This window comes from Sus scrofa, chromosome 13 (assembly GCF_054392235.1).
Source record: "Sus scrofa isolate SSC_HxYL_T2T_F1_AM1 chromosome 13, Sscrofa_HxYL_maternal_Yorkshire_Landrace_v2.0, whole genome shotgun sequence".
In the NCBI taxonomy this organism is placed as follows: Eukaryota; Metazoa; Chordata; class Mammalia; order Artiodactyla; family Suidae; genus Sus; species Sus scrofa.
In genome coordinates, this window is record NC_139395.1 from 105,863,068 (window position 1) to 105,879,840 (window position 16,773).

Below are 16,773 nucleotides of genomic sequence, written 5' to 3' on the forward strand. Positions count from 1 at the left end.
AAAAAAAAAAAAAGATTTGTGCCTTTCTTTATTATTGAAGTAGAGTTGACTTACAATATTGTGCGCCCCCTGTAATTGTTGAGTGGCTTTCAAACACCACAGTTATTCCTCAGGGTCTCTTCAACCATTGAGACTGTCCTCTAGGGCCTGCAAGGAACACTTTCGGGAGGTTTCTGACAGGGTCATCCAGTTGGCCTGGGGCTCCTTTAGAATTTCCAAACAGGCGAGTGAGTCCTAGCTCTGGGTGTGACAAGGCAAGTGTATCTGGTTTTTTAAGGAGGTGTCGGGGAATCCCCAAGTGTGTAACTCAAAGTATAAGTTTATTGGGTTTGCATTAGCATTTTTATCAGCAGCAGGATGTTTCCATGAGGGGGGACTTCATCCTGGAAGCCAGGACCCCAGGCCTACCCAGTCTTTCTCTGTGTCCTTTAGTTTCAAGGAGAAGGTACCTTTTCTCTAAACTGACCAGCGTTCTCTGTCCCTTATTACTTAGAGGAGGGGGCTTATTGGCCAAAGCAGCCATTGGCTCTGAGCCATGACTGCCGTGAACCACAATGAGGGAGGATGAAAATGAGCAGACCACCAGATCACACCCTGAGCACCCAAATAGCACAGGTTCCTAATATCTAAATAGCAAGGCAGTTAGAAAGACAGAACCAATGGCTCAGGACTGGTCTTAAAGCAACATTTCTCAAACAGCCACCCTTTTTACCTCTACTGGGTCTTGCTGGAAGGGGAAAGGTTGACGAAAATTGGGAGGTTAAGCTCTTTGCTCTCCTCCCCCCAGAGTCTCTGCCTGACCAACTGTGCAGATTTCCATAGGCGAATGATTGGGACCAATATCTGTTCTAATGGAGGTGTGGGCCCATCCTAGTTGGTGTATCCTGGTGCTGCCAGTGTGGACCCCTCCTCCTTCCACCAGAGCTTTGAGAAGCAGCCCCTTTCCACTGTAAACGGGTCTCTGGAGAGGATAGGAATTGCCCTAGGATTGTGTGAGGCGCCAGCCAAACTGCTCCGCCTTGAATGCTGGTAAAGTGACCTGAGGGCAGCTGCTTTGAAGGAGCAGGTGGGACCCTGAGAGTAAAAGACCTTCGTAAAATGCAAAGTGCGCACAGAGGGAAAGCGCCCCCCACCCCGTCTGCACGTGGTCAGTGATGAAGCCTCCTCCTGCTCCAGTGCCCGTCCACTGCTGGCTGTGCCCCGAAGGAGCCGGCTTTGGCAGATTCCTCCTCTTCTCTCCCGCAGCAGAGTGACCGCTGAGGTTCCTGCCGAGAGTGCGGAAGGAAACCGGAAAGGCGCTCCCGACCGTGGCACTGTGTTTACCGCCCCAGAGCCACCAGGGGGCCCCGCGTCCCCATAAGAATGTGAGATCGCAGCTGCCACCTGGGGCAGGAGATGGGACACAGCGCGATCATGAAGATGATAGTCATCCCGGGGCCTCCGATCCTCAGAGGGAGAGAGAGAGAGGCACAGAGAACGGCCCCATCTCATCCGTCTTGTCAGGGTTACTCGCAGTCCACGTGAGACAAACTTTTCATCTGAGAGAAGCGGGGGAGGCAGCTTAAGTGCTGTCCACCGTGGGCCCAGGTTGTATCTCGTTATTTCTGTGTGTGACCCAGTTCGCAGGGACCAGCAGCCCTGCCTTTGCTTCCCATCAGGGAACATCGTTAGTTGGCCTGTTAGGCTGTGGCCAGATTTTCAGCCGCTGCTCTGAGTTTTCTCTGTTTACAGAACAGAGAACAACCAGTGAGGTGTTTTCTAAAGATGAAAGCTTGGTGTTAGAAGCTTTTCAAAATTCTGAGACAGAGACAGAGGGGAAGGACTCAGATGAGACTGTGGGGGCCTTCTGGGATCTCAAGCCAATTACCCTGGTGGCCTGATCATTCCTAAAGTGTTTCCTGCCCATTCCAGTGTGAGGGAGCAGGTGGGACCATGAGATGCTTCCCTGTTTAACTGTTTCACAAAGACTTCCAGCACTGAACTCCACCAGCTCTTTATTAAATCACTAGACTGACTTGTGGGCTTCCAGAAATTCTCCAGGTATATTTCCTAATGAAGGTAGAGAGGCTAACATCTGGAAAGGCAGTGTGTGATCTGATGTCAGCCTCTGGGCTGCAGATCACCATCAGAGCAAGCTGTTTTTTGGGTATACAAACAGTTGTTTGTATCTTGTCAATTATTCCAAAAAAGAAGAAGTAGGTTGGTTGGTTTGTTTGTTTGTTTTTTAAATGAGCACTTTCAAAACTTCTTGGATAGGGGCTGAGTGACCAAGCAGCTGTGATGAGGGGCCTGGTGGTTTGTTCTTTGTCTTTCTCTGCCTCTTCCTGAGTGTTTTTTTGGCGGGCAGCGGGTGGAGGACAGAGGAGGGGTCAGTTCCAGGCTCAGTGTGGCCTTTGTTTGGTCAGCTGCAGAACAATTTCATGGGTAATTTGGGGGAAAAAAAATCACCCTGGGTCATGCTCTGTGACAGACCAAAAATCAAGATGACACAGTGATACTATCGTAATCCCAGAATGTCATATAATTATCATAATTGGGAATTAGTGCTTGAAGGCACTAAAGTTAGAGGCAACAGCCCCACCGAATCATTTTGTATCAAATTTACTGGGAAGGATCATTTTTCACGATTCCTCAGAAGTCCCAGCAATCATGTCTGTTGAAAGTACTGTGTTTCTTCTTTTTTCCTTTTAGAGTTTTACAAATTTTCATCAACGGGTCTGGATAGTAAGATTGTACTTTAAATGACTTTTTAAAAAAGCGTGTTGATATATTTTTGTCAATGCTCATTTAATGCAGTATCATTTTAGGAAAGCAGTTTCAAGTCTGTTTGCTGGTGCCTGTGGCAACAAATGTATGGCTATATCAGAAATAGTGTTTGTTTGTAGTAAAATATATTCCCCATGCCTTTCGATTCCTCCCTGATGGAGCGGGCATTTTTGCACTCTGGTGTGGATGTGGAGTAGCAATTTGTCCATTCTAGTCAACTGTCTTGACAACCCAGGTGAAGCATTTTCCCACCAGGTTAAATAACTTTCCAAATTTTTCTTTCTGCTCCTCTTACTTTCCAGCCTGTATCCTTAGTATACAGTTTGTAACATTATCACCGAGGATTTGGTGCTTTCATTTGTGTGTCTAAAAGGATGGACAGAATTAACCATATCCAAATGACCAAAGCCAGTCCACCCCCTTACGGTGAAAACTACCAAAATGTATGTGTTTCAGTACATTAGATCTGCAGCTACATTAGTTGTCTGTGTGTCTTTAGATTTTGCAAAAGGGAACTGAAATCCAGCAAGTCGTATTAGAAGCCCATTCAAAAAATGAACAAAAAAGCAAATGAATACCACCCAGAATGAGGTGGTGTATTTTTCACTTTGCGTTTTGTAGGCATACGTCCCTTCTTTATAATTTGCGATCTTTTCTGAGAGGTGGTGTATTTTCACTTCAGAAGCAAACAATATCATGACAAGACAGCCACAGGAGCCTGCAACAGAAGGAACAAACAATGTGTGGGACAAATATTTCCTGATTGTAAGGGACAGGGAAGAGGATTTACATGCAAACTAAAGAAAGCCTTTCCCCGTCATCCTCATTTGCATTCTTCTACAAAAATAGACTTCAAATTTGTAATCATGAGCCTCATTCTCCAACCAATGGGTGGTAGTGCCTGGGTTATGGCTCTGAGTGAGAAGGCTTATGTGTGTCTGTGGTGGGGGCAGGGGTGAAGGGTAGAATCAAGCCAATCCTACAACCACTGGGAGATGTTCCACTTTGCAGGAGGAGAAGGCTGACTTGTTTGGCACCTTAAAAGCACAGTGGTGGAATCAGGCTACAAAGCAGCTGCTGCTATGATGTGGCTTCAGGAGAGTACATTTCTCCAAACTTCACAGGTCATGCAGGAGAAATGGCAGTCACCCAGCCCCCTTATGAAAGGGCCGAGGACTTCCTTCAGAAGGGTTACAGGGCCCCTCCCACCTCCTCCAGTTCCCACCTGGCCAGAGCTGCCCAGAGGTGTCTCTGAGCAAAGGCAGCCATGGATAAGGTGTTGAGGCCGAGAGTGTCTATTCTTGTTTATTACAGAACTCAGGATTTTTTTCCCCAGGGACATGGCTGCCTTGAACAAAGGCTACATTCGTTGGCTGACAGGGGCTGAGATGTAGGGCCAGGAAGGTTTCCCTGAAGAATGGAGTATTAGAGACCTGCACTTTCTTTGCCTCACCCTCCTTCCTGTAGCTGAAAAGATGGATGCAATGGCTGGAGCGCCAGCAGACATTTTGGACAAGGTGGCCTTAGAATGGAAGCCACATATTATAGAAAAACAAGAAAAGAGGAATTTTGGATGTCAAACACCAGGAGCCAGCAGACCAGCCTTGGATTTCAACCTCTAGGTTTTTATGTGAGAGTATAATAAATATCTGTTGTGTTTTACTCATTATGACTATTTCCCCCTCATTTCTCACTTGCTGGTGACCTGATCTAATCTTAACTGGGCAACCATGGTCTGGGTGAGGTCTCTATGGGAGGCGGGCACATCAAACAGAGTGGTGCCTGGAAATTCTGATAGGTCCTCTTCTCCAAGGATGGAGAATGGGAGCCCCCCAGATGGGTGGTTGCCACAGGAGGCAGAAGCAGGTGGCAAGAGGGGGAGGGGCACCATGGAGGGCCAGGGCTCCAGGGGTTCCTATAGCTACTGCTGCAGCCCAGGCCGCCACAATGGGGTGCTAATTAATAGGAGACTTCTGAGATGGTTTTCTGATGGTGGTCAAACAAATTTGGGTTCAAACCCTGATTCCTCCACTTGCTATGTGAAGGTAGTCAATATTTGATCTCCAGCTCTTCATTTCCTTGTCTATAAAATGTGGATAGTAAAGATGATTCAAGATTAACATTTGGTATCAGAATTGGCACATATAAATGCTTCCTAACTGGTAGCTCATCCTCCGGTTTTTATGTATTCTTTTCATTTAGCAAATCCTTACCATCATCCCTTACCCCCCCCACCACCACACACAGCAAGAAAACCCTGATTCCATCACACCGGTCACCCCGAAGATCATATTACAGTGCCTCGTTCCTCCACAGGCTCTCCCATTAGGTTTATGACTCCTTGTGGAGGGGTAAGTGCTTTTGCCTTCAATTACAGTTAATTCAAATACCCTGGGAGCAGCAACGTAGCGGCTTAAGTTTCCATTCATTAATTCACTCATTCATTTACTCAATTAGACTTATAATGGGCCAAGCATGGGCATAGTGGTGGAGATTTTAACATTTAAGAAAATGCATATGGTTTCTGCTCTAACAGAGAGTATAATTCTGGCAGGGAACTCAGATAAAACAATTATAAAGCAGCCACAGTGAGTGTGATAGTAAGGGAAGTGCAGATGGCTATTTTCTGAGAGAGCAGCTAGCATTATAGAAGGTTCTTTGGAAGCCTCTAGGAAAAGTTAGGAAAGGGAGGCCTAGACTGTGTAGGGAGAATGTTCCAGACATCAGGTGCTCCCATGCAAATGATGCCCCCATTCCTTTCCCTTTGGGTTGGTGGGGTAGGGGTTGGGGTGAGCAGGAAAGGCGAAATTTCATTTCTTCTGTTATTTCTTCTATGAGAATGTCACCGAGGATGGCCCCCACCATCTTGCTTCTCATCACCATACAGCCCCAAATAATTAAATGATATAATTTTCTTGAAATTTCACTTCTCACCAGCCTCGGAGACTATTCCTTTATAAAATGTTCAGCCTATTTTTGTATTCTGAGCTTAAGACCAGAGCTCTCCCTGGGCAACCCCATATTATTCTTTTATTGTTAGATCCAACAAAAAAGGCTGCGGTGCTGTTTTCTCTTTATCTTTTATCTGAAAATTGTGGAGAAAATACCATTGCTTTTACCATAAGAACCTTCTTTGTGTGAGGAGATGGTGAATTTCAGACAGTAGCGAAACAGTGTATTTCCTTGGTGCTTGAAAGGAAAATTCAAGCTCGGTTTCCTTTTTCAAGCTGTTAAATATTTTAAAGGTACTACTTTGTTAAGGAGACAGCCTCACAGTGAGACTGCATTTCCCATTCTTAAAGTAAAAGTTGCTTCGGTATCTTAAGACAATAGCCCTTTGCTAGAGGCAGTACTTCAAACGCACAAGCGCCCAAAGCAGTGTACCATCTAGTCTTTGAGAGGGTGGTCTGTGATTCCACTCTAGATTCTGGGGTTGTCCATGAGGTCAGCTTGGTCATTTCAGAGTCAGAGTGGGGAAGCCTGTCCTGAGTCTCTGCCAACCCCTCAGCAACTGCTAAGAGATGTGAAGGGAAACAATGCAGTGTGCATTTAGGATATTTTTGCTTTTCTCTGTCCCTGACTCTACAAGAGATCTGGGGGGAGTTGCCCGTTGTGGCTCAGTGGGTTTAGAACCCAACTGGTATCCATGAGGATTCGGGTTCGATCCCTGGCCTCACTCAGTGGTTAAGGATCCAGCGTTGCAGCCTCGAGCTTGCAAGTCTGGCATTGCTGTGGCTGTGGTGTAGACCGACAGCTGCAGCTCCGATTGGACCCCTAGCCTGGGAACTTCCATATGCCACAGGTGCAGCCATAACAAGAAAGATTTTTTTTTTTTTAATTAAAAAAAATGAAAGAAATGTGGGACCACTGATAACTCTTTCTGGCTTATGGACCAAAGGATACCCAGGAAAATTTCTCTCTGTGGGCTGGATGTGGGGGACATGGAGGGCAGCTTGTGAGGAATGTGAGGAATGTGAGTGATGGCAAGAACAGGGCTCAGCACATTTCAGGTACGGCCCTTGGACTCCAGCAAGGAGGCACCTGTTATGGGTCCCACATTTAGAGGGTCCTGCTCTCTCTCCTGTGATGCCCTTCCCCATGGTGGGGGGACAGGAGGAATCTTTGAAGTCAATGGAATAGGTCCATCTGGAGTCCCTGACCCACATTCTAGACTGTACTCAAGGACCCAGGAATTTCCTCCCAAACAGTGCTGAGCACACGCCCTGGGCCAGTACGGGCATCTCTTCCCTTGGTCTGTCTACCCAGGAGTGGATTTTGTGGCTGGTGCTGCACAGCCCTGAGGGTGGCCAAGGAACAGCTGTCTGGGGGAGCATGGTCAGAACTCAGGTATGCAGTAGAGTGTCCCCACGTGGGTGCTCAAGGCCTTTTACAGTGTTGATGGAACCAGGTATGGGAAGAGAAGTGGACAGACAGGCCCAGCTCTCCTCCCATCACTACATTCAGGTGCAGAATCCCCAGGGCTCAAGAATTTGAAATTTGAGGGAGTTCCCTTTATGGATAAGCAGTTAATGATCCCAACTTAGTATCCATGAGGATGCATGTTCGATCCCGACCCTTGCTCAGTGGGTTAAGGATCCGGCATTGCTGTGAGCTGTGTTGTAGGTCACAGAGGTGGCTTGGATCTGGCGTTGCTGTGGCTGGCAGCTACAGCTCCAATTGAACCCCTAGCCTGGGAACCTCCATATGCCACAGGTGCAGCCCTAAAAAGACAAAAAAAATTTTGAAATTTGAATCTGGCTTTGCCAGGTGTTATGGAGAGATATTTGTCAAAAGAGAAGGATATAACATGTTTCGTTGACTAGCATATTAGCTTGTAGCTCTGAAATGTTTAGGCACAGGAATGTGGGCTTTCATTCAGGCTCTTGCCCCAGGCCTCACAGCTGTTAGGATCCGGCTTGCATGAGCCCTTCCTTCTTTGCGCAGTTCCCCATGTCCATCAAGAGCCCCAAAGCAGTTGGGGCCATTTGGACAGATTCCTTGCATGTCTGTCTATCTGACCAGTGCTGCTCCAGCTCACAAGAAAGGTTAGAGTATGTCAGGTTTAGGAAAACCTGCTAAGCCTTGCTCTAGCTCAAATTTGCAATATAACCAGGCATAGGACCGATGTTTTGCTGGCACGTCTTCCTCTAAATCTAGCTATTTTCCTTTCACGTGTTTGATTCACCACTCCCCTCCCTTCCAAATCTGGCTGGTACTATAAGAGATTTTTTTTTCTTCTCCTTTTAATGACTTTGATTACTGAGTTAATTTCTGACTGAGTAGGATAGCTGAGTTATAGCGCTGTCACACCATGAATTATCAGTCCTTTAACAACATTTGTAATGTGCCAGACACTGGACTGTGGGCTCTCCTCTGGCAGCTGTGTACGACTGCAGAGTTGGGCATCTCTGCCCTCCAGTACTTACCGTACAGGGAATGAGGGTCACAACCAACAAGAAAACTGCTTCTTTATCCCTTGCTGACCCCAATGGTGCTTTTTTTTTCCAGCATACCTGTGGCATATGTAAGTTTCTAGACCAGGGGTTGAATTGGAGCTACAGCTGAAGACTGACATCACAGCCATGCTGATTTAAGCCACATCTGTGACCTATGCCTCATCTTGTGGCAAGGCCGAATCCTTAACCAACTGACTAAGGCCAAGGATCAAACCCGCATCCTCACAGAGACAATGTTGGGTGCTTAACCCACTGAGCCACAATGGGAACTCCCCGAGGATGCTTTTTATGTGTGGCATTAGCCTACCAGAATCCATGGGAGTCCAGGTTACTCTGGGTTCCAGTAGAAACATGTCCTCAAAGGTGAAAAAAAAAAATCTTCTGGAATATTCTCCTATTATCACTAAGATAGCATATGGGAAGTATAGTAAATTAGAATTGCAATTCCATTTAAATTAATGGCCAAGGTTTCCAAAAAGCTAACATGTCATCTTTAAACTTTCTTAGAGAGGATGAGGGGGAGCAGAATTTTCTACCCCAAATATACCACTTCAACATAACAATTATTTTGAATTAAAGTTACTTAAGAAACAGCTAGCGCAAGAAGGACACTCTAACCATCCCCTGTCTCCCTCAAAGCAGGAAATAAATTTCCCACCTGAGGAGCCCCTCCTGCACCTGGAGGGTAGAAGCAGGCTTATCAGTAGAGACAGGGAATTCAGGGCCAAGATAGCTGTATTAAATAAACCTTGATACTTCTTATACTTCTTCACTAATTTGCTGCCCCAAGCCCAAACCAATTGGTCTTGTCCATTTTTTCACAAATGTCTTGTTTCTTTGTCTGATAATTGTAAAAGCTGGCTTGCTTGGTCAATTCTTTGAGTCTCATATTTTGCGAGCTCCTATAGATACAAAATTAAATTTATTTTTCTGCTGTTAATGTCTTATGTCAATTTCATCATGAGGCCAACCAAAGAACCTAGAAGAGGGCAAAGTTTTCCTCTCATACAATGACAGCTCTTAGAGGCATTCTATTTTCCCCACAGAATAATAAATTGAAAATTTCCTTCTTTCATGTTTTTTAGAGCCGTGCCCATGGCATATAGAAAATCCCAGGCTAGCAGTCAAATGGAGCTGCAGCTGTAGGCGAACGCCACAGCCACAGCAACACAGGATCCAAGCCATATCTGTGACCTCCCCACAGCTGCTGGCAACGATGCATCCTTAACCCACTGAGTGAGGCCAGGGATCAAACTCTCATCCTCATGGATACCAATGGTGTTCATAACCCGCTGAGCCACGATGGGGACTCTGACACTTTCCTTCTTTAAGGCATCTTGAGAGATGATAAATGGGGGTGGGAAAGCCACAACTTTTCAGGTGTAATTGCTAATTTTCTGCAAACGTATGTAATCTCACTAGAAAGTTAGTTATAAAGTTAGTGGTAAAGTCTCCAGCAATGGTTTCTTCCCCACAAGGAAGCTGCTCTAGTTCCAAATTGCTTTAAAAACCAATGGTTTTTAAAGGACAGGAAATGGTTTTTCAAGGACAGGAAAACAAGCTAATACTTAAGAACAGAATTTGAGGTTGTATCGTAGAGCAATTTGGTCACGTGTTTCCAAAGAGCAGGAGCAAATGAAGTTATGACACTGGTTGGCTTAAACTTTTCCCCATCATCTTCTTTAACAGAGAATTTAAGAGCCCACATCTAACTTAAGTTTAGCACATGTCACATTAGGTGAGAAGGGCGATTCATGCAAAGAAGAAATGGTCTTTTTAAAATGCTACCTTTTTCTAATTTGAATTGATTATCAGCAAAGGAGAAAGTCCTCTGTCTAGAAAATATAGAGAGCTGCTTCTGTTTTAATCACTTACTCAACAAATACTTATCCAGGGCTTACTGTGCTATTCCAGGCACTGGAGATACAGCACTGAACAAAGCAGACAAAAATCCCTATCGTCATGGAGCTCTTGGTAGTGGAGACAGGGGAGGGAGAGGCAACAAAATAAGTATACTCTATAGTTTATCAGAGTGTGATATGTACCAAGGGGAATAAAATAAAGCAGGGTAGGGGGGTGGTTGGGGAGGCCTCAGAGAAAAGATGACATTTTGGTGCCTCTTGAAGAAGTCAGGGAATGAAGAAATAGCTATTTGAGGGAAAGTGCCTTCCCAGCTGAGGGAACAAAGAGTGCAAAGGAAGCAGGTGGTTTGAGCAGAGAGAAGAGAGGTGGGCAAAGAGGCCTAAGGGGTGAGGCATGTATGTGGGTTTCTGGAGTGGACCCAGCAGGTGTTGTTCTGGCGGTCATAGCAAGGACTTGGGTTTTGACCCTAAATGAGATGAAGGGAGGACACATGTGCCATTCTCTTTGCAGTTGTGATGGGACAAGACTGAGCATCTCCTTACACAAGATCAGGTGCAGCTGGGCCCTGTGAAAAATGAGTTAAACCGTCCTTCTAACTGCATCCTTGCCATGTGTGACCTGGAAGTGCAATCCGGTCACTATGGTTCTGCCCTTTCTGATGCTGCCCTGCATATCAAAACAAAATTCCTTGCTCATTGCCATCATGGGCTGGCTGATCTGACTTCTCTTCCTTCTGTGGCCTTCTTTCTAAAGTTTATGATGAGAAACTAGTGAGTACTTTGTTGCTGACTTTTCCTGCCACCAATCCTGTCCTTCCTCAGGCTCTGTGGCTTTGATGCCTAGATATCTCTGGATCTCTTTCTCAGACTCTGAACAACAGCTCCTCCATAAGGATTGAAGTGGAAATAAGGCACAGATGGTTTTTCACTCCCAGTGCAGAATAATATGCCCTAGATTTATTACTAGAGGCCAGGATATTATTAATATTGAAACTGATAGATGTAAGCATTCTTCTATTTCTGTACTGCTCTTTATTTTCCTGTCTTCACATTTTACATATGACTGTGCTTATTTATGTCCCTTGCCATAGTCATAATTATCATAATTAATTGCATCCATATTAGGAGCATTCCCTTTTTAAAGAAAGGCAGTCTTTTTTGTTTGTCTGTTTGTTTGCCTTGCTTGATATAACTCAAACATGATGCTATATATAAGAAAAGATATAATACATACAATTTGCAATAAGTCCATATGCTGGTGGTTTTCATCACTTTCAAAAGGCATGAGCCAATACATTTCATAGCATCCTCAGAGAATATTCACTGAACTATCTGTAATGTTCTACCATGGATCCGTGGCAGTCTTCCATGTAACCTGCTCTCTTACACGCATGTCTGAGTAAGAATCTCTACCATCAATTGGGAAGTATCTCAAATGGAATGTATAAAAGGCATACACTCATATATCAGTGCTCCTTTTGAAACTCTAGGTCTAGTGGCTTCTATCCCCAGCTCTTTCTATTTTGGCTCTCTCTCTTTCTCTGCCTCCTTAATTTGAGTACCTCACTCTCTCTCCTACTGTCTTATAAACACTGAGGGATGTTTTGTCCCCCTGTTTTCCATTCTGCCTTCCCCTACCATCCTCCCTTCCCTGTCATTTACTCCCACAGGTGACCTCCTTTTCACAAAGTTCATGGTTGACCAGTACTCTTGAAAACATCCCCCTGTTGTAGCCTCTGGGACACCACATCTGCTGATTTCCTTTCTTCCTCCTGGACATGCCTAATCAGTGTCCTTTGCTAGCTCCTTCTCCTCTTCCATCCCAAAACGGTATTCTTCAGGGGTTGGTCCTAGGCCAGTTTTTCTCCATCTGCATTCTCTTCCTAGATGATCTCATCCATTTTCATTGCTTTGAATAATATCTATATCCTGACAACTCCTTAATTTATGTCTTTTGTCTAGACCTCCTCTCTGAGCTCCAGACTCATATATCTGACTGTCTACTTGACATCTCCTCGTGCACATCTCATAGGATCACAAACTTGACATATCCCCTAAATAGAACCCTTGATTTCTAATGCTAGCTCACCTCTTTTTTTTGCCCTAAAGGCTAAACCTCTTCCTCCCCTGTTTTATTCATCGTGGTTAATGCCACCACTCTCTACTAATTGCTTAAGTTACCTGAAAATCATTTTGGATCTACTTTCAAAATGTTTTTTTTGAATCCATTCATCTCTCTCTATCTCCAACAGCCTAGCCTTTCACCAGACATTTCTTAAAAGGTAAGTTAGCAATCAGACAGCTTCTTAAGGCCTTTCAGAAGCTTCTCATTGCAATTAGAATCATTTCAAAAAGACTTACCATGGCTTTTGAGATATGACATCAACTGATCTCTCTAATTTTGGGGGAGGGGGGCATTTCTCCCTCACTGCCTCCCCTCTAGGAATACAAGTCTTCTTTTGGTGCCCACAGCAAGCACCCACTTTTTCCTTAGTGTCCTCTTGTGTGCCTGCTCCTTTCCTTGGGAAGTTCTCTGAAGGTCCCCAGCTTCTTTGTATCTTCAGAACTCAGCTACTTGGAGTAGCCTTCACCGATCACTATATTAAGACCTGACCTCCCCTCTTCTTCATTCTCTATCACAGCAGGCTGTTTATCACCCTTGTTGTAATTATTATGCTCTTTAATTACCTACATGGACTTCTGTTGACTCTTGCACTAGATTGTAGGCTTCCTGAAGGCAGGCCTGTGTGCCTGATGGATGTGGTGTCACCAGTGCCTCTCATAAGGTCTGGCACCTGGTGGCACTCAGTTAGGGTTTGTCAAACAAATGGAGAGCGTGCATCTGTACCAGTGGTTCTCGACACTGGGCACACATTAGAATTACCTGAGAGGCCTTAAAAAAATACCAGTGCCCAGGCTCCACCCCCAGAGACTCCAATTTAATTAGTGCGGTGTGGGACCTGGCATTGGTATGTTTATAGCTTTTCTTCTGATGATACTAACGTATAGTCTGGGAAGAGAATCACTGCCCAAAATGAACTATGGGAGACCGTTAAGATATTACTAAAGTCCTAACTCAGGAAAGATTTCTCATACATAGTTTATAATTGACAAGATGAGAAAGGGCAAATTAACTGACTTGGGTGGGTTTTATGGAACAATGCCAGTGGGCAGAAAAGTTACGTGAAGAAGGCTGAGGAATGAGGGTCAAAGTGCAGGCCATGAGAAGTGAAAGGCACTTCTGGTCCAGGAGGGCAACAGGGTATTGGGCTGTAAGGACCAGCAAACTGTGGTAACCGAAGCCCTTTTTGGCCTAGTCCTTTTCTCCCTCCAGGGTCTGGCGGGTAGCACTTTAGGAAACACGGAGATGCTCAAAGCATTGTTTCTGGGGAGGGTGGAAGGTCCCAGGCAAACAAGCAGGAAGACCTCTTTGCCCTTCCCCTACCCCCACCTTCATACCTCAGGAGGCCAAGCTGGGTCCCCATCCAGCAGGGAGGTAGACAGCTGAAGACATGGCCCTGGAATGACATCAGTGCAAAGAAAGGGGGGCTTTGGGGGGAATCCAAGTGAGCAGGAGGAGAAGGAAAACAGAGGGGGTTTTTCTCTCCTGACTGAGAAAGGGCCCCTGGGCAGAGACACCAGGGAGGAAAGTCAGGGGAGGGGAGCTGCCCTGGGGCATCTCTAATGGCTCTAATGGAATGTGACCCCCACAACCCCTAAGAGACCCCATAATACAGGATCCAGCTCTGAATGCCTGATTCACTGGCTCACTTTCTGTGTGTTTGTGAAAAGGGCTATGAATCCCCCACCTTTCCACAAGTAAGGTTTAGAGCTGGCATCTCTGTGACTATCACAACTTTAGGTAAACATTTCCAGACCTCCAGGGGCTTCTGGTTACTCTATGTAGATTGAGGTAGTTTGTGAGTCAAGAGTGACCTGTTACCCCTAGAGGTCACAGACTGTCAATTCATCCAACCTTCAAAAATGTTTTGTTGTCATGCACAGTTTTTTAAAAATTGCTGAAAATTTTGGTATTTAAAAATAAGAATTGGGAGCTTAAAAAAAAAAAAAAACAAAAAAAAACAGATGCTCTTGGAACACTAGGCCTTTATCCTCTGCGAGACCCAGATCTGGAGCTGGCTCTGTCTTTCCTTTCTCCCCTTCTCTTCCTTCCCTCATCCACAAACCTTTATTGAGCACCTGCTTTTGCAACAAGTTCAAGGATAACTACGATACAGTGTAAGCAGGGCCCGTGTGTTCCTGCATATATTTCTGTGCTCAGATTTTCTTTGCATTAGACTTGGCCAAAGTCCAAGATATGATCTGGGACTTGGATTAAATTCTGCATTGTCTGAGTCATCCTGCTTTTCAAATACTGTTAGTTTGGTTGTCCGTTACAACTGTCAAATAGTTTGTCTTCCAAATGGGCTGTTCTCAGTTTCATTCAGAAGCCAGAATGTGATGAGATGGCTGTGCCAGTTAATAAGCTGTTGTGTCTCGGCATCAAACCAGCTTTTCTTTTCTCTGCTTTGTGATGCTGGGTCCAGACTCCCCATGCTCTAGTACTGCCCTGTCAGCTTTCTCCTGTCAGGCTCTCCCAGTAGGGAGGATGCTGGGGCAGAGGAGGAGGGTCCAGCTGGCCTTGCCACAGGGTAGCACCTCTCCCCATAGCAGCAGCTGGGGAGCTCCCAAGCCCTCTCCAGATTCCCAGATCTGCCTATTGGTTTCACATGACAGCTCCATCTCCTCAAGGTACATTGCCACCTCCTCATAGGTCTGAGGCTCTCCTCAAGCCTCTAGATTCTGGTAACCCTCCACTCCTCCCTGCTTCTCTGTCCCTAGAGATGGCTGCTGCCTTCTGATACTGCCATCTCTAAGTTACCTCTGGGTCTCCTTCTCATTTCTTTAAGTCCTCCAGCACCTTTTTTTTTTTTTTTAAGGCATTTCCCCTCTTTTTAAAAATATTTTTTATTATAGTTGATTGACAGTATTCTATCAATTTCTGCTGTACAGCAAAGTGACCCAGTCATACACATACATAACATTCTTTTTCTCATTTTATCATCCATCATGGTCTATCCCAAGAGATTAGGTATGGTTCTCTGTGCTATACAGTAGGGCCTCATTGCTTAGCCATTCTAAATGTAATAGTTTGCATCTATTAACCCCAAACTCCCAGTCCATTCCATTCCCTCCCCCTCCCCCTGGGCAACCACAAGTCTCTTCTCCAAGTCTGTGAGTCTGTTTCTGTAGATAGGTTCATCTGTGATATATATATATATATATATATATATATATATATATATATATATATATAGTCTTTTTGCCTTTTCTAGGGCCACCGCAGCACATGGAAGTTCCCAGGCTAGGGGTCTAATCGAAGCAGTAGCCACCTGCCTACGTCAGAGCCACAGCATCGTGGGATCCGAGCCATGTCTGTGACCTACACCACAGCTCACAGCAACGCCGGATCCTTAACCCACTGAGCAAGGCCAGGGATTGAACCCACAACCTCATGTTTCCTAGTCGGATTCGTTTCCACTCCGCCATGATGGGAACTCCTGTGCTATATTTTAGAGTCCACATGTTAGTGATATTATATGGTATTTGTCTTTCTCTTTCTGACTTCACTTAGTATGAGAATCTCTAGTTCCATCCATGTTACAGCACATGGCATTATTTTGTTCTTTTTCATGGCTGAGTAGTATTCCATTGTGTATAGGTACCACATCTTCTTAATCCATTCATCTGTCAATGGATATATAGGTTATTTCCATGTTTTGGCTATTTTAAATAGTGCTTCAATGAACATAGGGCTGCATTTATCTTTTTCAATGAAAGTTTTGTCTGGATATATGCCCAGGAGTGGGATTGCTTGGTCATGTGGTAGTTCTATATTTAGTTTTCTGAGGTACCTCCATACTGTTTTCCATAGTGGTTGTACCAATTTACATTCCCACCAACACCTTTTCAATCAACTCCCTGCAGCCCTTGTTTTCAAACCTGAGCTTGCAGCAGAATCACCTGGAGGGCTTGGTAAAACTCAGATTTCTGGGCCCTACTCCAGAGTATCTGACTCAGGAGGACTGGGGGAGGCCACAGAATTTTGCTTTTCTATCAAGATCACAGGTGATGCGGATGCTGCTGGTCTGGGGAACCCACCTTAAGCACCACTGCCAACCATTGTATCCCCTCTGTTAAAATAGTGTATATCCTGTTGTCCAGTTGACCCCTGGTTGATTCAAAGGCCTTCACTAAAACAGCACACCACCCAGATCCACCAGTTTCATTTGGTATGTTGAGTGGGAATGAAGTAATCCCAATACCCACTTCTAAGCTTTCCATGAGACTGAATCACTCTCTTTGTCTCTACCCAGTACCCATGCTCTTACTCCTCTGACCTGATCACAAAGCCCTCAGACTCCTTTTATGTTATGTTATTCCATCCTATCTCTCTCTGGCTCACATCACTGCTTTGAGGAACTTACTCAGCTAATTCCATTCCATTCCAGTGTTTTTGTTTGTTTGTGCTTTTTTAGGGCCACACCCATGGCATATGGAGGTTCCCAAATTAGGGGTCTAATTGGAGTTGCAGCTGCCGGCCTACACCACAGGCATAGCAACTCAGGATCTGAGCGGCATCTGCAACCTACACCACAGCTCACAGCAACGCTGAATCCTTAACCCAC

At 45.2% G+C, this 16,773-nt stretch overlaps 1 protein-coding gene and 1 long non-coding RNA gene across 4 annotated transcripts in view; one reads left to right on the forward strand and one right to left on the reverse strand.

Annotated features, from left to right (window-relative positions):
• The window catches only part of LOC110256316 (uncharacterized), a 347,057-nt gene that overhangs the window by 238,848 nt on the left and 91,436 nt on the right, over nt 1–16,773 (forward strand). For 2 of the 3 annotated variants that reach the window (XR_014824181.1, XR_014824182.1), the window contains exon 5: nt 1,246–4,432. The exons of the other annotated variant lie outside the window; for it this stretch is intronic. This is a non-coding gene — a long non-coding RNA (uncharacterized LOC110256316). Of the gene's footprint in view, nt 1–1,245; nt 4,433–16,773 lie in introns of those variants that run through there. 3 annotated transcript variants of the gene reach the window in all.
• The window catches only part of CLRN1 (clarin 1), a 44,075-nt gene continuing 27,313 nt past the window's right edge, over nt 12–16,773 (reverse strand). Inside the window, exon 3 of the mRNA XM_003358614.5 lies at nt 12–3,484. Within this exon, the coding sequence (XP_003358662.3) occupies nt 3,219–3,484 (266 nt within the window). The 3' untranslated portion in view covers nt 12–3,218. The remainder of the gene's footprint in view (nt 3,485–16,773) is intronic.